The 20,959-nt window shown below is 39.7% G+C and overlaps 1 protein-coding gene across 5 annotated transcripts in view; it reads right to left on the bottom strand.

The window, feature by feature from the left end:
• ARHGEF7 (Rho guanine nucleotide exchange factor 7) overlaps positions 1–20,959 on the bottom strand; it is a 123,152-nt gene that overhangs the window by 71,855 nt on the left and 30,338 nt on the right. For 4 of the 5 annotated variants that reach the window (XM_061377752.1, XM_061377753.1, XM_061377757.1 and 1 more), the window contains exon 3: positions 2,259–2,343. In XM_061377752.1, the coding sequence (XP_061233736.1) occupies positions 2,259–2,343 (85 nt within the window). Of the gene's footprint in view, positions 1–2,258; positions 2,344–4,458; positions 4,598–20,959 lie in introns of those variants that run through there. The other variant, XM_061377755.1, reaches the window with a different exon arrangement.

Genomic DNA, 20,959 nt, shown 5'->3' on the forward strand with positions numbered 1-20,959 from the left:
TGAAACATCTTCATGTCCAGTTTGCCATGTTTCCTGACTGCAGCCAAGCAGAACAGACACACTACCAAATCGAGGAGCATACCTTGACACAGTTTACTCAGGCAACCAGGATCAGGTTGACCCATGGCAGTGCATTCCAGCCCCTGGGCAACCCTAAAACACACTACCTAAAATTTGTTGTAAGTGCAGTCTGATTTCCAAAATTTTCTACTTCACAAGAGCGGAGCTAAAAAACACCAACACAGGAGCACCTTTTCAGGCCTGAATTAGAAACTACATGTATGTGTTTGAGATGAAAAGAAGTAAAACCATCACAAACCACATGCAAATTTCAAGTGCTTTTACCAATAATATCTGAATACTTCCAAATCAGTTTCATTTTTTAAGATTTAAAAGGCTTGCAGAACCCATGTATCCGTTAAAGTTTCCATTAAAATACTAAATAAAGCATGTTCAGTGAATTTCTCAATGGGATTATTCTGAGAAAAACTTTAACTCATGAATCTTGAACGGCAACAGGATGTGCATGTTTGACAAACATTAATTTGATAATTTTCTCAGAACCTTCACTGTTCTATCCATCCAAAGATTTCCAGGGTTTGTAACACCATTTCTTCTTTTCTACTGCTATCTCAACTTCCCTATACCAGTTCTTTTCTTTCTACAAATAGCAACTGAAAACTTTATCCCACCCCTCTGAAGTTAAGAATTTGATGGAGTGTGTATCCATAGCAGCCTTTCATCAGTCTTTGTGCTCATTACTCACACTCCTTCCATCACAGAAAGGCCCATCTCAGAAGAACCTGTGTCCACTTGAAACCCTTGAGAATCTAGATGGGGATCTGAAAGTCATCTTCCAATACTAGAGCAGGGAGATATGAGTCTAAAATGCCTTCTACACAGTCATCCAATTCAAGAAAACTGTTCAGAAGAACAAACAGTTCTTGGTCAGGGAGATTTATGCAGTGCTGCTTCCTCTTAGGAATGAGGTAACACCACAGCTTGCATGTGGTTTTGATTTTGGTTTCCATACCACCATCACCCCCCAGTGAAAGGGATCAGCCTGGGTTCTTTCTAAGCCAGATGCAATTGCAGCTTTTTTTGATGTGGGTATTAATCTGTCAATGTCTGGACCAAACAGCTGCACTTTTTCTCCCCTTTTAAGACAGTTTCAGTCAGTGTACAGCAGCTTTAAAGATGTGCCGAAATGGTCTGCGTTTGCACTTGCAGTTAAGACGAAAGGCAGCATCTACAACTGTTGTAGCTCCAAAGAAGTTAACGGCATTGCTCCATACCCACTCATTAGAACTAAGAATCTGATTGTAAAACTCACTCCTGAGGATGTTCTCATGCAGGGAGGGGAAGGGAAGTCACCAAAAATAAAAACCTCTGTTGTAATGAATCGGGAGTTATTATAAAAGTAACATAATATCATAATACCACTAAACAACAGAACACCGATACACACCACTGACTTTCATCAGCTTCCTTTTCTTCTGCACATAAAAACTGACAACTATGGCCCATCTTTTAATTATCTCTCTCCCCAGACTCTAATCTGATGACCACTACTGGAACTTGCTGCTGACAGCATAAAGCCCTACCATAGAGCAGCAAGAAGCCTAAAAAGGGTCACCAATGTTAACATTTCTTGACTGTCCTTGGGTCCAGACAGCATGATTTAGCCCAGCCTCACCCCACAATGAAGCATGGACACTTCTCACCTGTGTTATTTCTACAGCTCTCTCCTTCACACCAAAGAACTTGAGGTGGGTGCTCATGACTTCTATCCCTTATCTAAATGAAACATGCATGTCTAAAGAAGTCAAAGATGTTCACTATCCTTTTGTTACTTTCAAGAAAGGTTTGTACCAGGGAAAGAGGAGTGGAGAGAATAACAAACCCTTGATGAGATTGCTCAAACACGGGAAGACAGAGTGAAGCAAAAGTTAACTTTAGTATTTCAAACTGGGGGAACACATAAACAAACAAGAAAAACAGGCCCTTTCACTAAGAATTCTTGCCAGCTAAAAGACTCAGCCTTAGCTCCACTGCAAAGCTTCCTTTTGCAGAAGAAGAGACTAGAGAACTCAGAGGGGCCACTGCCAAAGTCTTAAGATGAACTGCAACAAAACATCTTTAAAAAAAATGCTGCACTTGTTCCTTTTATCATGTATGTATAAGCAGGTATAAATACACACTGATGCGAGTTAAAGGTAATTGTAAGTGACCACCAAGACAGAACAGAGTCTACTTACCTGCAGTCACCTTATTTAAAGCCACGAGAGAGCTGAGAACTTTACTGAAATTTTGTCCCTGATACAGGTCATTTGCATCAAAAGTCTGAAAACAAAAGAACATGCAATAAGTCACAGAAACAAGCCTTTAAACTAAGCATTTCTATGGTATCATGCAAACCACAACTGTAGAAGGTATCAGCTTTTCATTCAGTGGCTCTTATGGACCAGTAAAACAATGTGGTCTCCTCCATCCTTTAAAAAACAAACACCCTTCTCCCCTTTTTTAAATAGAGAATAAACAGCTGCCTTTGAGAAAACCTTAAGAACATACTTACTAAAACTATCAAGTATTATTTAAATTACAGGAAACTTGAACAAAATGTAATTATCAGAAGAGAGCAGCTTTCCTGAGACATTTTGGCCAAAAGTGTTACTGGATACTATTACTGTTGGCATACTTTTCATTTTCTGTAGCAGCTCACAGGCACTCTACCTGATGATGCAGAAAGTACTTTAAAAATTACTACAAATATTTCAAAAAGTACTACACAATGTATCTGCTGCCTCTTTCTTCTACAAGACAGAGGAAGGCGGCATGCCAAAAATTAATGAATTTTACAAAGAGGAAAGTTGCTGGATAGGTCAGATGGAGAATGAGGTTTGGGAAGGGGAGAGATGAAACATGAGGGTTATTTTATTTTTCTTTTTTAACTGTGGGAAAGAGATCCAAACCTTAAACTATCTCGTAGAAAACACTCCAGTAACTTTCAAACACTGGGTGATAACATTAAACATCTGGATTTTCAAGGGGGGGAAGAGATTTTTTAAAAGAAGAGAGAGACCCATAATATTTGCCTGAGGTAATGGAAACACTCATCCAAAGTCTCATGAAAACAGCTCTCACAACACACTTCGCATAGGTTGAAAAGAGTCTCAGTATTCCCTTGTGCAAGACTTGAAAGAGGACAATAAAAGATACCTATTACAGTTGTTACAATTGATTTAAGAAACAGAACGAGCTTCAGTTTTCCGCAGTACAGCAGTTTTTATCTAAAAAGTCAACAAAAACCCGTTTAGTTTCTTGATAACAGACCCATCCCACAGGCACTATCAGGAAGTCTGTACCTCAGAAAGCAGCCTCCATAGGCAGGAAAGGGAAAAACAGAACATATTCCCAGGGGAGAATAAAGAAAGGGACAAAGGAAGGCTACCTTAAGAGAAGTGAGAATTTTAATGAAAACTACCTAAAGTAATCGGAGAAGAGGCTGCCAGACCAGTTATGGCTGGTTAAGTGATATACTTCATAGTGTTGGTCAGTAAGACAAAGAAATCTCCGCAGGTATTCACAGTATTTGAGGTACTTGCATATGTTAACACGCACATTGTTTCCCCCTCAGAGTGAGGACCACCTCTGGTCCCAGTAAGCAGCAGTTCTACTTCAGCTGTACATACACGTGCTGACATTTCTCAGGCTCAGGTAGTGTGTACACAGCTCAGAAGAGCAATGCCGCAAAACAGACGCAGAATCAAGTAGAAAAGAACACTAATATACTTCAAGCAGTTACCACACACATAAGTAACTATTTCATCATGTTTCCTCTGAGATACAGATAATTCAAAGACATCTCTTATTTATTTGAAGCTGTGAGGAATACGAGAGGGACTAGGGAATTGCCTAGTTGTGAAATTACCTGAAACACAGGTAAGTATTTAAATATTATGTATGCAAAAAATACATTAAGCAAATAAGAAATATAATAATTTCACAGAAAAAAAATAAAACTGTTTTGTTAATAATGTAATTTATAACAGATATAAAAAAGGATACCAATAAGGTCACAGCAGAATGCACAAAACCTGGCTTAAACACAAAGCCAGATCAGCTTAACCACTGCTCAAAATGAGAAAAATATTTAAGCTGTAATGGAACAAGAAAGCACAGGAGTGTAACATTTTCCTTGTTAGCTACAGGCTTATAGTGGCAGGTTTTAAACAAGCAAACTACAAGCATGAACAGAATCATGAAACAACAGCCCTGATCTTAAATGAAATACATGAGAGGCACTTGTGTTGACACGAGAACTGTATCAGAAAGGTACAAGGAGGGGGGAGAAAGAACTACTAAAAAAAGGAGTGTTTCAGGGAAAAAAGGTTACAAAACTGCAGCTTAAATTTACAAAAACTTACATATATAATCCTAACTTCATTTTAAGCTCACCTTCATTGTGGATTGTGACAGAGCCAGGAGCTCTCCAAAGTCAGGCTAACTGGAGAACAACAGGATGCGAGGAAGTCTCGTTTCCTGCTATGCTGAGACTATAAGGGATACCAACAAGGATTTGATTGGAGCATCCCAATGCGTATAATGCCACAAAAAAAGTCTGTATCCAGGACACACATCCAGTCTGCTGCCTCACAGGAAACAACACAATGGAAGGATACAAGAAACATTTGCTTCCTTGCAATTTTACGTAAAGTAATTCTGACAGGAAGCCATCCTCAACACTCTCATGGCCATTATGCTCTCTAGTAGCATTTGATAACAGACAGGGGGACATGACACCCTCCAGAGAGGTTTACTCCTAACATAACAAATGTTTAAGAATAAACTAACCTAGAGATAAAAAGTGAGAAAAAAAAGCTTAGCAGCTCTGAAGTCTTGAGGCATTAAAAAAAAAAAAAAACAAAACAAAACCAACAACAAATCCCCACAAACCTACACAACAAAAAACCCCACCAAACACCCACATCCTTCTTCTTAGTGGAGGTTTGTTCATTTCACAATGTATCTGAAAACTCTGACAAGAGTAAAAGCATCAAGATGCTTTAAAAGGAGCTTCCATGGGACTGACAAAGAAAACAGTCTGCTCCAGGTTTTCAAGAGAAGTCCAACTTATATGTAGTCTATGATCTTCATTCTGTCTTTTACATACAGATCAGCTGTGAGAACTGACTCTTTAAAACACCCTATTTTGAGTGAGAAAGAGTCATTTAGTAACTTTCCTATTCAGTGCCACCAGATGACAAACATCCCCCTCATACAACACTCCCAGTTCTGCCACTGCAAGAATCAAAGCTGAATTTTGAGATCCAAGTATCAAGCAGAGTTATTTTTACCTTGCAAACTATTAACAGATAGCAAGGTCTGAATGCTAAATTATCTTCCGTAATACTGGCATAACCTGCCTCTCAAATCATGTCAGAAACACAATGCGAATTCAAACTTGCACATGCTTACAGCTCTTAAAATCTAAAAATGCAAAGCACTTAGAAAGATACAGAATCATAGAACCATTACCTTGGAAACATTAAGATTTGTGTAAAGCACTAAGTGAGAGACATCTATAGACATAAAACAAGACTTTATGGAAAAACATTTCCAAGTATGCCCTTGCTTTCCAAGGAAACGTTTTTAACTCTGCAGAGATTCTAGCTGTGATGAAGTTTACTCTCCTGTTCTCCAATCCTTGTATTCCACCAAGAGACTCTGACAGAACATTAATCAGGATACAAGTATAAAACCATCATAAACCACATCAGATAAGGACCCAAGCTAACCAAATCTTTTGAACAAACTATTTAAATAACGCACTTTTGTTTTTTATGAATTCCACAGAATTGCCCACATGCAGATATGCCTTATATAAGCATTAACATGAAACACGCCTATTAAATACAGACAGGGACCATATTAGGAGACTTACACTGGAAACACTTTGCAATTTATAAACAGCTGGGAATCAATGAAATTCAAGCTAAGCAGGCCCATCCATGCATGCCTCTCAGTACTCGCCTGTTTTACTGAGTTTAACATCCTCCTCACATTATTCTGTTCTCTCCTGGACCCCAACATTTAACGCATCAAGTACCTGCACTGGTTTTGGCTGAGATAAATTTAATTTTCTTTTTAGCTGCTAGTATGGGCTATGCTTTGGATCTGTGCTGAAAACAGCGCTGGTAAGACAGGGATATTTCAGTTACTGCTGAGAAGTGCTTACACAGAGTCAAGGCCTTTTCTGCCTCTCACCCCACCAGTAGCAGGCTGGGGGTGCCCAAGATGCTGGGACATAGGCAGGGCAGCTGACCCCAACTAACCAGAGGGATATCCCAGACCACATGGCATCATGTCAGCATATACAGCTGGGGGAAAACAGAGAAAGGAGGGAACATTTAGAGTGAGGGCATTTGTCTTCCCAATTCACCATCACTTGTGATGGACCCCTGCTGTCCTGGAGATGGCTGAACCTGCCTGCCAGTGGGGAGTGGTGAATGAATTCCTTGTTTTGCTTTGCTTGTATGCACAGATTTTGTTTTCCCTATTAAACTGTCTCTATCTCAAACCATGAGTTTTCTCACTTTTATTCTGATTCTCTCCCCATTCCACCAGGGTGGAGTGAGAAGTGGCTATGTGGGGCTGAGCTGTCAGCTAGGGTTAAAGCTTGGCAATATTCCAGGCAGATGTTGTATTCTAGAAGCAGACCAGACCAAACTGCCTAATAACAAGGGGTGTTGTGTGATCTGCAACATTATGCATATACTCTAAGAGCATGAAATACCTTTCCAACCACAGGACAGTGACTGCCAAAGCCTGCTGATTGCCCATCCTGACCAGCAGGTTCTGGTTTCCCTTTCCACACCCCCCACCAATTCCAAATATAGAAGCCTGACTTTCCATAACTATGCCTTCATTTTTCTGCCCCTAGGATTTCAGCTGGCTGCAAACTTTATTGCTAACAAATTACTGACCTCTTCCAGGTCATTAACGAAATGTTAAGTAACACAGTACCAATGGCAGCAAATCCCCTATAGCAAGGTGTATGTTGGATGGCCATTCCACATTTGTAATTGTATTAAAGCCTATTAATAAGCCTGTTTTTAATTTCATTTCACATGAGCCATATTGACTTTTCCATCACTGACATCTCTTAAACACCAAATGAAACACATTAGAGAGCCATTTCACACACACATTGGCTGTTCAACTATTAAGGCCTCTCATTTTAAAACAAGACTGACCTCCACATGCACCTGTTTAAACTCCATCACATTTAAAATGGCCATGATAACCCACTGAGGGTTAGTGGTTTAGACTTCTCCATCCACTGAGGGTTAGTGGTTTAGACTTCTGTTCAAGTGTTATGTTCTGGTAGCTGTAAGGAAACAAAACTAACATAACAATGCTCTTCACTTATAGCCCTGCAAAAACCAGTATCTACTGAAATTGGAAAAATGTTAACTAAGGAATTGGTGAAACAAAATTAGAAGACAAGGTTGAGAATGTTAACTGGGGAGCAGACTAAGGCACGCACAGCAAGCCTGCAGCAGTATTCTTAAGCTGAAACAGTCGGTTTCAAGGCTTCAGGTATCCTTTATACTATTTCATGCCCCCCTTTCAGCCCATTAAGTCAGAAGCCAGTTATGGAGGGAGTATTTTTAAATTAAGGTATTTTGCATAAGGCCAGGCCTACAACTGGAGACAGGTAAAAAAAAAAAAAAAAAAAATGGGGGTGGTTCAGGCAAGCTTCCAGACATACAATTTTTCTTCACGTGTCCTATCTCACATATATCCTTAAACCACAGAGCATTAGGAAGACTGTATCTAACAGCAATCGTAAGAAAAGTTCACATAGTGCTTAAGAGGAAAACAGAAAGGCTTTGCTTAATAAATATTTCCTTGCTAGACTAGTGCCTTGAATACACACAGGTATATTCCAGTATATATTCCCAGTAGATATTAACATTTTAAGCATCTGTCTGACAAAAAATACATGAGAGCTTTCTTTACAGCACTGCACTGTAACTGCAGGCAGCTGAGGAGCTGACTTATGAGCAGCCCAGACACTTGTGCAGCACAGGTAGAGCTGCTGCTGCTAACCTCGGCAGGCAGCCCAAAATAAGCGGTAAGCCCTAGGGTGTGTGTACTAAACCAACAGGACACTTTCCAGCTCAGTCTGGTGGCCTCAGGCCCCTAACACCAAAGATTGAGAACACTGGCTCACTCACCCAGAGGAAATGAAAGGAAATGAGCAAGGTGACTTGGCAAACCTCGGCAAGACCACAGGCAACATGTCACTCCACCTGTTCCTAGTGCACAGTCTGAAACATTTTTGGCCATGGGAGCATGAATAACCAAGCAAGAGGGAAATAAAGCAACTCATGGTTAGAAATGGGTGAGCTTCTTAAACACTAAGAATCTCCAACACCTCACTTCATTGTGCCACCACCTGCAGTGTATTTCTACCCCTGGGGCAGCTAGCAAGAGGAAGCCACAGAGTCTACCCATGGTCCACCTTCCCACAATGACACCTAATCCACCCAAGCTGGAAAAAGACTCCATAGGTAAGCCGACATGCTAAGCACAAATTTCCTCATTTCAGCTCACATTAGGTCAGCTCTGAGCAGTGGTGTGTCCCATTGAGCTATTATGCAGCAGCTGTTCCTGAGTGGTACATTATCATGTGAAAGCTGCAGCAGTAAAAAGAGAGATAAGAAAAGCAGGGAACTATGACAACTGAGAGAGGAAGGGAAGGGGGGGAGAAGAGATGATTACAAATGTTCTGGAAAGCTCTATGAAGCATACTGTTGCCCAAATGCTGTAATGCACAGCACAAGGGAGAGCTTAGGAAAAAAAAAAAAAGTGTTCTGTTTCAAAAATTAAGAATAAGTCAAGAGGAAAAAAAGTTTGAAAATAACTGAGAGAACAGACCTGTAGTGCAGGGTTCCTTTGTGATTTGCTAACAGCTCACAAGAGAAATTAAAACTCAGTGGTAAAGAATATATAAAAGGAGATCTGGAATTAATTTTACTGCTCCTATAAACCTGTTCCTAGAAAGTAAAACCTTAACTGTTCTAAAAACACCACATCACCTACAAAGCTTTGATTCCTACAACTAGGAATACTTTTAAAATCCAGCATGTTACCTACAAAAGCAGCACAACCAGCACTAAAAATGTAAAAACCAAAGTTTGTCGCATCTGCATGCACATCTCTGCACATGCATGTATCAAAATATACCTTTACCATACAACTTCTAAGGGCACACACAAAAAAAAGGAGGGATAAAAGAAAAAAGAAAAAACAACACAAAAGACTTGTTTCAGAGTCCCTGAAGATGTACTAAAGCTTTCCAGCTCCAAGATCTTTCTTTTGCCCAAACCAACCAGCTGCATCAATGCACTAATGATCCTAAAGAGCATTAATTTCAAATACTACATAACATTTTACCTAGGCCACTGCCTCAAAGTCAAGTTCTGAACATTTCCAAAACTAAATACATACAACTTATTTTTCACCAACCCCGGCAAAAATGGCATAAAATCTACACCAAGAAATAGTTTCTGAAGATGAACTGTCAAATTTCAGAAGCTTTCAAAAATCTAGTTTTAGACTGTAACATAGCAAGTTAGTAGCCTCAAATTAATTCTTTAGTAAGACAGTCATAGAATTTGGTATTTTTAACCATAAACTTCTAGTAGTAGCAAACCAAAATGGAATTAAATGAAAAAGTAACAAAGAAATAGAAAGGTCAGCACTGCCTACGTTTGTCTAAGCCTGTAAGAACACATAAGCCTGTTCCAAATTTTGACCTGCACGGCAAATCAAAAATCCCATCTATCACATCTTCATCCTAAATCACTTTCAAACTCCTTTGCAGGTTTTGAATCTTACCTGATACCACACAGTGATAATCTCAGCTGGCACTGAGAGAGACACATTCAGTGGCACACAGCATTAATACATGTTTGGGTACTACAGCTTAAGGAAGCTAACACTCCTGGATCTACAGGCAAAACCAAAAGGTGCTGGAATGAAATTACCAAAGGTAACATTTGATTGAGACACTGAATTTGAGATTCCTTGGTACTTCCCACCACAACAGGTTACACTCACCTGCTTAGCTGAAACAAAGTGATGGCATAAGCATCTTCTACTGTCAATGGAGAGGCATCTCAACAGGGAAATCTGGCCATAAACATACCCCAAGGAAGATTTAGCCTAGTAAAACTCACCCCTGTTTCCGATATACACAGACAAGAACTATGTAAACTACTCTCCTAAAATAAATCAGGAACACAGCTGTGGAAACCCATGTAAAAATGCACAGGAATACTGTGTGTAAGTAAGAAAACACACAGGACCAAAAAAAAAACCACAAAGTACATGCTTGGAACTGAATATAAACAGCTCTGTCTAATCACTCCTTGATTAAAATGGTAGAAATTAATTTTTGGCTAATGAGTGCACAAGCCATCACAGACTGCCACTGCTTTTGATTAACAAGAACGTGGTTAAGCAGTCATATGTTCTGGGAAAAAACACAAGAGAAAGGTGAAGGATGTCCTACAGAATTATAACTAACTTTTCTTTCTAAAAATAAGAACCGAAATCTCCACCTTATCCTTCTCCCAACAGTCCAATTCCTAAGAACGAAAGAACCAAAGATACTTGAATGAGGAGTAAAAATTAGACCCAAGCACTTCAGAGTGAAGCGCAATGCTCACCTGCTTAAAGGCTTGCCATACAGAGTAAGAATGATACATTCAAATGACCAAAATTAGGTGCTCAGTAAACTACAAATCAGATTAATTTCCTCAATTTGCTGATTTACGGGTTCTACTTAATGTTCTGTACTCTACTAAGGCAGCCACAGACCCTAGCTATGCTCCAGAGGTCAAAGCTCAAGTCTCCACAGTAAAAGAAATAACTTGTAAGAAATCAGCAAGAAGTTTCTCCCAATTGTCAAAGTATTTTTCTTCCTGAAAGTGATTCTGTCATCTGACCCTGTTATGAAGATACACACACTTCTCCAGTGCTTAGCAGCACTGACATTACAGAAAAACTGCAATATGTCAATAATCTTTTGCTAAAAAAGAAGGCTCCTGCTTTCAGTGTTTCTTTTGAACATGACGCACAAACCAACCTATTCAGCACTAAAGGGTGTGAGTGGACTAAAAGCCAAAACTGCCATGGGGATTGAATACAGTGTCACAGCTAATAGAAAGGGTAGCCCAAATTTTAGAAATGAAAGCAAACAACAGCAAACCCCACAGAACTAACAGGAGGTTTCCCCAAATTAAACAGGCTGCAGAGAAGGAAAGCAGCTTCTAGGTGCCACTTCACACACTGACACATCTTCCCCAAGAACAATGCTAGCAGCTATTCCACGACTGTGCTTCTGATTCAGAGTAGAAGCTTATACTTAATGAAACCAGCTTCTTGTATGAACAGCTCATTAAAAATCAGTTTAGCAGGAGAAAGCATGTCAAGTCAGTTTTTAGTCCTTTCTTCAAGAAATGCTGATAATGTTTGAATTCAACTGACAGTAACTGTAACAGTTATCAATTGATCAGATATGCAAAGCTACAATCCCCAACCTGGCAGTGGAAGATGTCCCTGCCCATGGCATGTGGGTTGGAACTAGATGGTCTTTAAGGCCCCTTCCAACCCAAACCATTCTGTGATTAGATGTGAACAACTGCAAGTTATGGCAGTGGCTGGTCATTTGAGTGGTTACATTTCTTCTCTTCTTTAAAAAACAAAAAAACTCACAGTAATAAATCATGGTTTTGGGAAGCTATCCCTTAATTCCACAGCTTCTGCTACTTCAGATCCTGTTGGGCACCCATCCTTCCACCAAGCTCCTTCCAACACCACCACGGTGGAACAGCATGGAAAACACAAGCTTTCTTGAGTTTCAGTTTACAGGTTGTCTGTCATACCTTGTGAAGTACTATGTAAAGTTCACAGGTAGACAGTCACCTTCTCCTCCATAAGTTTATAGATAAATGTCATACTTGCAAGCAAAGTTATTGCAATGAAATCTGCAAACTGTTTCCTATCCTAAGGTAGGAACATACATTATGGCTCCTTATTTTTATACATCTACAATTTCTCCCCAACCTACCCTCCAATAATAATTTAAGAAGAAACTACTTAAGAAAAAGCCTTAAGGAAAAAAACAGAATGCAAAAAATAGTTCTGGACAAACACCGGACCAATATTTCACGCTAACTGGAAGTACAGAGAGCACTGAAAATGAACACAGATCCTGAACATAATCACTCAGACCTGAATCATATCTGCGTGAGGTTTTACAAACTGCTGTTCGCCAATGGCTGAACTCAACAGCGACACACAAAATTTTCTGAGGCTCAGAATAAAACAGTTTCTAAGGAAGGAGCTGATATGTTCAAGAAACCTGCAACTAGGTTTTAAACATTAGGAAGGGAGATGCCTCCGTTTGCAATATCTGAAATTTAGATTTATTTTTTAAAGTAAAGTAGTAAACATAAGCTAAACTCTGCACATGACCATACTCTTACCTGAAAAAACACAGGAAGGATGGCTTGCCTTAACTGATTTCAGATGTCTTCTGTCTAGATACATGTTCTATCAGTATTTCTCAATTAATTTCTGAAGTCTCAGCTTGGTTTCAAAAGCCATGCTGTACGGAAAGAGAGGAGGCATATATGATGAAGCAAAAATCTTCTTTTATATCAAGGAAAAGTTGGAGAAAAACAAAATACAAAAACCAACTTCTTCGGGTCCAAAATAGGTCATGTTAACTGCAATCCTGGCCTCCATTTTGCAGAATAGGGAAAACAGTGGCTAAATACCAGTCTGAGTCACTACCATCGAGTATCACAGACACATAGGTAAGACTGCTGAGACACACTTCTTTTATAACAGCAGTGATCATAGACATATACACAGCCTGAGCATGTCAGAGCAAGAACTGGGGGCAAGAGGAAGGAGTCTTCTTACTGCAAAAGACTTTGTACTACATGAGGTTATCATCTGCCCTCTTAAAATAGCCTGCTGGCTGGTTTACTATGCTACCATGTGCTCTAACCACAACTTAAATGCTATCACATGCTCACGTTTCATCTGGAACAAATGCATACAGCCAAGTGATCAGATGATGCACAGATTCAGCATCAATGGAGAACGAACCACAAAGCATGAGTCACAGAACCAGCCCCACTGACTTCAAACACAGTATTTCACTTACTTTTTACCAGCAGGCTTTGAAACCTTATTTTCATGTGTGCACACACACTTTTAAAAATAAACATACTAACAGAAGAAACAGGAAAATTCTTGTAGCATTAAGTACATATTAGTAGCTGGAGGAGAAAGACTGAAGGGGAATTGATAGTTTGAGATTTCTGGCATGGGGCTAATTTGGAAAAGCATGATTAGATGTGTGGAAAATAAGCATGAAAAGGAAAAAGATAACACAGAAAAGAAAGAACTGGGGTGAGAGGGAGAGAAGTGTTATATCCTTGGTAATAAGGGATGTAATAAGAAATCTCAGTAGCTTCCTAAATATATTGTGGAAAGCATCAAAAATTAAAAACAAAAAAACCAACAACAAACCAAACCACAAAAAAAGTAACTCCAAAAGTTAGTAGAAATTAACAAGCCCTCAAAACTAAGAACCAAGATTTCAGGTTTCAATTAGATCGGAGGGAATTCATTTCAATACTTTCATCTCAAAAACTCACTGAAAAGCACAAAACTGCATGCGAACCACCTGAGCTACAGCTCCTCCCAAACCAACCCTTTTCAATTCAATTCATAACATACCATTTTGATTTCAGGTAGTACAAATACTCTTCAGAAGGAGCTTAGGGCTGACTTGCAACACTCATTCCAAAGAGCAAGCATAGGATGTTATCCAGAACACAGGGATGAGCCCCACCATCAGCTGCTCTGGTGATCATCCTATTGCAGTGTTAGTGGAGCACCCTAAGAAGCAGCAAGGCAGTCGGAGGGCATCTTTGGTCAAGGAAGGCAGAAAACTGCAGCCAAGTTAATGCAACAGCCTGCAACTTGAGGGCACTCAGTAGCTGCCAGGCCAGCAGCATATGAAGGTGCTGGTAAATCATTCCTGCTCAGGATTCATAGGCTAACAGCTCAGGGCAAGCTTTCAGAAGGGAAATCTCCCATGCTCCTTTCTCCCACACTACCTCATGCTTTTCATGCAGGGAATCATTAAACTCTCACAGCAACCCAGTTCTAGAAGCTGGATTGCCATAAAATAAATCCAGCAGGAAGAAACAGGAAGTTTGCTGCAAGTTGCATGTGGTAAACCAGAGTTTGGTATCAGAGAACATTAGCACCTGAGCCAATACATGGAAGAGAAACATTTCATCTGTCAAGGGAAAAAGATTTACTTGAGGTGCTGGGAAACAACACAGCTGTTCAGACTATTTTCTGATAGCGGAGAAAAAACAAATAAAACGTACAAAAAAACCCACAACCAAATAAAAAACCACCCAAAAACACCCCACAACTTGGCTACGATCCATCCTGAGTCCAATCATCCCACACCATGCAGATGTTCACTAATAAGTTTCCGTAAGAAAATGAATGTGCAAGGAACTTACAGTTTATAGGGATACCTACAAAAATTTCCACATTCCAAATATTAATAAAAGATGGCTTCTAGCAGGCTACAAGCAACAACAAAATTGAAATCCACACCAATTCCCCTTATTCATAGTAATGTCATAGTAAACAATCTGAAAAAAATAAAAATAACTTTCCCAAGAACCTAACCATTCCAAGAATTTTATCGTTTTGATTCATCAGCTGCTAGGCTATATGATGGGCTTGGGTAGGCAAGGGCAGCTAGAGGTGATACTACAAGCAGTCTGGCCCAACAATACATGCCAATTTCTTTTTTTCTTCTAAATAATCTCCATGGTCCAGGATTCTTCTAGCTTTATGCCATTACCTTCCCCATTACAGATGCCCTAACTTTAATGCCCTCTCCAAAACACAACTGCTCACATTCCAACCTTCAAAAAACCAAGTCCAGCCTCTCACTTGCCATACATAGTACCTCACTAGTACTGGCCAAGCCCTCACCTGACATTCTGACCCAGAAGGCAGATCTTGGGTTTCCACAACAGATGCTGAACGAAGCAAGCTTTGGCCATTACCTGATGAACAGCACCCATACAAAGATACCTTATTCGTATCAACTCTATGCAACTAGCTAACAGCTAAGGAGTCCATGCCTGTGGTAGGCAATGCCGTGTATAATCAGTAAGGTGTCTGCCCACAGTCAGCAGAGATTGCAACCTTCTAATGAAGACTCAGGTACGCAACCATGCCCTTTTGCAAGTTACAAGAGTTCAGTGACTGGCAAACATTGTTTCAGTGTGAGCTCTTCTGCTAGTGTAACTTCTGCTCCTCTTGCCAACAAGATTTTCCGGCAGAGGGGTATACACTCCTTCAAGCAGCCTCTAGGGATGACATCTGTGGAATCAGGACAATCACTCAAAAAAAAAGATCACTGACAGCCTATCCATAACCTGCATCTAAAAGTTACCAATACGGAGGAATATAGAAAGGCAAGTATTACACAGTAATTCTTAACTAACTGTTCTTCCAACAGTTTCTCTCAGGGACCAGCTGCATTTAAAAATCCTTAAATGGATTTTTGAGACCTAGTCAGTTCTGCAACTCATATAATTTTAACTTCTACAAAACCCCACAGAAATTATTTACACAGCTCAATTACAGGGGGAAGAATCACTTCCTTTAACTCGGTATGACCTTGCCATTGCTCAGTTTTTTTGAGTAGTCCTCAGCTCCTGTGCAAGGAGAAACAAAAAACAACCTTCCCATCTTCTCCATGGACCCATTACTAAGACCCTGTCAACCCCAGATAGTCACCTTTTCTGTCAACAGAAGAGTTGATAAATTTATCTGCGACTCATACAGACTCCATTCCTTCCTTTTGTTGTAACAATGCCTGTTAAGTCTTGAAATGGCAGACTACCCCATTTCCTTTAAATGCAGCATTTCTCCAGGGTACTGCTATAAATCTAATTCATCTTGATGCTACAACTCAAGAAACGGTCAGAGTGAGTGACCAAGTGCAGTGTGTTTGTGATTTGCTAGGTCTGCATGATACCTGTCAGTTCAAGGAACTCTGATACTAAATTGAAGTTCTAACTGTAGCATGCAAGGTAGTACTTGGCACAGAGTCAGTAGGAGAGCTTTTAAAGATCAAGGAAGGAAGGGAGGGAAGAGATCCGGGGACTACAGACCAGTAAAGCAAATGCCTGAGCCTTGTACATTAATAAAAGCTATAGTAAAGAACAGAATTGATGGGATTTGCATAAATATAGAAATAAAAAAGAATTAACGTTGTTTTGGTAGAAGGAAGCAACCTTTCTAAAATTCATCTATGGTCCTTGAAGCAAGTAACTGTGAACACAGCATAGTCCAGTTAACACATATGAATATCCTTTGAACAGATGCTTCATCAAGCATTGGTTTTGTTTTAAACAAAGGCAATATAAGCTAGGAGACTCATTTTGAAGGTTCAGAAGTGCTCAAGAAGTAAGAAACAGCTGCATACAAACAACTGGTTTTCACTCTGAAGAGAGTATCAAAAGTATCCTATAGGGATCTGACTTAGGACCCACACTGCTCAACACAATGTAAATGCAATTTCACAAGAAACATGTAGAGGGAACGCTGTTGAAGATACAACATTATTGAGGCTTGAACTCACAGCAAACAGCCACCATATGATCTTGTGAGTAATCAGATGTTAAAGTGGTAGGTCAAATCCAGTGCTAGCAAATGCAAAACCTACCCTCAGGCATAAAACACACCAAACCTCACCATTACATGTGCACAAAAATGCGTTCTAACTTAGCTATTCCCACTGACAAGTAAAAGACAGCAGTCAGCTAACAATCAGATCAAGCATCAGCCAAGTCATAAAGCTGAAGAGAAACAATACTGGAAATTCAGAAAAGACAGAGGCAACAAACGGTTTTTATTACTACCATAGTATCTCTGCAAGTTAAATACAGCTCTGGTCCACCATGATACTATAAAACAAGAAAGGGTACAGAGATGCATACTGTTTAAACCAACTACATTAATGCAATGGTTTTCATACAAGAAAAGAGAAAATAAACTAAGGGTTCATCTTGGAAAGAGATGCAGCGAAGTATACTGGTGCCAAAGTCACATATAGCACAGAGAAAATCCATCCACTGCCACCAACTGCAGCAGCTGAACAAACCAAAGGAAGTTTTTATACAATGTGTAATTTAACTATGGAGCTTATTACCATAACCATGCTCTGAAGGTTAAAAAAAATGCTTAAAATAGCGTTAAAAACTATTAAAAACCAGAAGTCATAAAAGGAGTTCCACTAAGCTGCTAAATACACAGTGATATAAAAGATACCATTTCTAATTCTTCAAGAAGCTCCTCAGCTACAGACTTCCAGAAGCTGGGAAGACTCTGCAGGATGTATCATGCTGGTTTTTCACAATTTTTAAATACCTTTTTCTCCCAGGAATCTATTACAGACCCTTAAGTCAGGGAATAACAAGGTAAGCAGACCTTTCATCTGTACTTGCAGTTACCATTAAAGACTGCAAAATTCTTTCTACATTTTTTTATCTCCAAAGCCAAGTTAGGCCTAAAAAATTTGTTACACTAACTTCACTACAGAAAAACCCTCTGTAAAACACTGCTTGAGCAACAATAATTAGCTTTTATTCCTCAAAATCTTAAAACCGTGTATCAAACTCAGTTTTACAGTTAACGCAGGGTTTAAAAGCTGAGCTAAGCAATCAAATAGCCGTACTGGAAGATGCACAACTATTATAGTAAGAGAAATCACCTGCCAGAAATCTAAGTAAACATTTCATCCAGGTCAGTGCAACTGCACCCCATTTCCCAGAGGGGCATTGCTGACTCAGCACTTCCCAGGGACATAAGCCTCCCAGGTGTAGGATCTGCCCACAGAGCAATTAAGGGATGAATCAGTTCTATTCAGCATTAGTTTTCAGTATGATCAGCTCACAGAAAGAACTCATTCCTGTAGCTCTGGTAACAGGGAAGTGGCAGGACTGCAGAATATTGGGACTTCCCTTCACAGGGGCAGCCCACAGCTACAGCAGCAGATGCACAACAAACAGCATTCGCCATTAAGAGATGCAAACACTGTTATGCTAATACCACCATATGAACCACTTAAAACATCGACATGAACCTCACACCACTTCAAAATTAGCCAGTAATTATGTCTAGGTTTAAATGATAGCAAGAAGACTAGCAAGAACAAACAGCTCTATATACCACTATATCAATATGTTAAAGTTAAGGCATAGAACAGCAATAACATTTCATTATAAAAATCTCACATGTTATATTAATACACAGATTTTCCCCCACACACAGTTGATCTTTGCTATTTAAATACCACAAAAACCAGCCTCAGTCTAAATGAAAAAGTGAGCCAATGATATTATACTGACCAGTTGATACTGTGGAGTTGGGTCAGTTAGTATTAACAGGACTTCCATGGGAAGCTCATGATTTTATGACACAAAGTTAAGTATACTGAGTTAAAGATAAGGGTGTATCTTCAAGTGTAACTGTAACCCTTATAGGGAAGCACTTAGAACTGAAATTGTCATTTATAACACTTTCAGAAGAAAGGATACCAACCAAATCACATGAAGCTACAGCATCCACAGAAACACAAATCATCATAAACACCACTGTAAAGGCACAAATGGCTGTAACACTGACATTCAGCACAAGTCTCCAAACAAGCCAAAGTCAGAGCACGTATCAACCCTTCTCAGATAGTGCCTGATAAAACAAATACATGGACAATACATACTCCTTGTATTAAATGCCCTGCAACAAAGTTAGTTTTAGAGAACCCAGACGAGAAATACAGCTACAAAGATTGCTGTTGAAGCACGCAGCAGTAGCTGCCATGGTATCTTTTACCAGCCGTAAAAGTTCCTTACAGACATACACATCATAAATCTTTAACTTCATACCATCGATTAAAATGAAGTTACTACAACATTCTTCAAATAAAGCTGTAATGTAATGTCTCCATCCTACCAAAGCAACACAAGTTCTGCTTCATGGCAACTCACCAGCCTGAAGTCCATGATCCTAGTGCTTTCCGAACAATTTAACCTACACAGTCCTACATAAAGCCATTGTGGCTTCCAACAAAAGACTATCTCCTCCCCAGGGCCACCCTACCACCCCAACCATTGCCCAAAGTATTCTGTCCAAATCTCTTTCAAGCCAAGAGAGCAGATGAGCAGCTCTGTTCTCTGCACGTTGCTCAAGCAAGAAGGTCTCCAACTGTCACGAAAGCCACAGCTTACTGCCTCAAAAGGCAGGGTACATCTGCTTGCATAAAGTCCCTTTGAGGGAGTGTTTAAAAGGCAGGAAAACAAAGGGAAAGAGAGTCTCATGTTGTCATTTCATGTCCTTCATTAACTTGAAGGAAGGGCACCTGAGGCCTCCTCTTCAAGACTAGAAAGCCTCCATATTCTACAGAAGCTAAAGAAATGTACAAAGATTAAAAGGTTTTCTTAATATTAAAATCAGGATCATTTCAAACAAACCTCAACATACTTCAAGGACTGCCACAGTTTTTGAGCTTAGACACTGCCATGAAAACGTAATTATTTCATTTGGGTAGTTTATCTAGTAGAACTATTAGTATTCAGCAGGCAATGAAGACACTCCATGATGAGACTTGCCTTAACTACTACCAAGGACTCAAACTTCAGAGCAATTACAGGCAGCAATTAGGTGAAATTCAATCCACTTCTGGACTTTCTGCAGCAAAGCAAAACCACCAAGACCTTATCTGAAGGGCTGAGCACTGCAGTACATCACCCCAACAGTTAAAGTCTCTTTAAAAGACACATGTAGATACCTTACAGGCTTTACCGAAGATCAGCAGTCTGCAGAACCACAACCTGTTAGTCCTGTTAATGCTAGCACCTTTCATTAACAGATCGTTTATTTTCTCTTAAGCCTTCCAGAATGTCAAACATCTGAATTAGTATTTTTCATGTAGCGCATGTGCCTCATGCTTCACTTTATCATTATCAGTATTTTGTACAGAATTTCTCATCATTACCAGAAATGACACAAAAAAAAAAACCCCACAACAAAACAAAACCAACACCTACCAGAATTCAACTCTGGGAAATCCAAACCCTGATACATTTCAGCTACCTTTGCTTTGGAGCCAAATTTTAAAAGGTTCTCTGCCCTATCAATTTCTTTTTTCCAAAATGTACCAGAAATTGTCCCTTAGAAAAGAAAAAAAAAAAAAACCAAAATGACAAATATCCACTCCATTCTGACCATCTTAAGACCCTTTGGCTTTGTCTTGTTCACTTCTTTAAACTAGCCTAATCACATGCTTAGAACAGAGGGGGCATGTCAGAGATTCACAGAGGAGTCTGCTTGCAAAGTAGGGAGGAGACTGCTTCCTGAAGGTCTCAACACAGTTTGGATGCTAATGCCAAAAGAGGGAGCCTCCAAGAGAAAGCAACTAAAACGCCATGAAACAAGAATCAGATCCAGAAGTAAGGATCTCGGAGTAGAAGAATGACATTACCAAGACTAAGTTTTACTTAATTTTAGGAAACTTTTTCAGACATGTGGGTCCATGCTGTCTCCTCTCATACTCTAGAGGGACACACATCCCATTCATCCTATGATCCTCTGGAGAGGCTTCTGTTGTTGACCTGTAAAAGGAAGCCTTCATAACTAACTTGAGCTGTGGTCCACGAGACAGAACTGAAAGCAAGGAAGGGCACTGTTACAGAGAACTTTTGGAAATCCCACTCCTCCTCAATCACAATCTCAGCCACAAAGTTGCACCCTCCCTTTCCTACCA

Source organism: Neopsephotus bourkii, unplaced genomic scaffold (genome assembly GCF_033783945.1).
Source record: "Neopsephotus bourkii isolate Nb327-2 ecotype Australia unplaced genomic scaffold, CSIRO-AGI_Nbou_v1 NB_1760, whole genome shotgun sequence".
In the NCBI taxonomy this organism is placed as follows: domain Eukaryota; kingdom Metazoa; phylum Chordata; class Aves; order Psittaciformes; family Psittacidae; genus Neopsephotus; species Neopsephotus bourkii.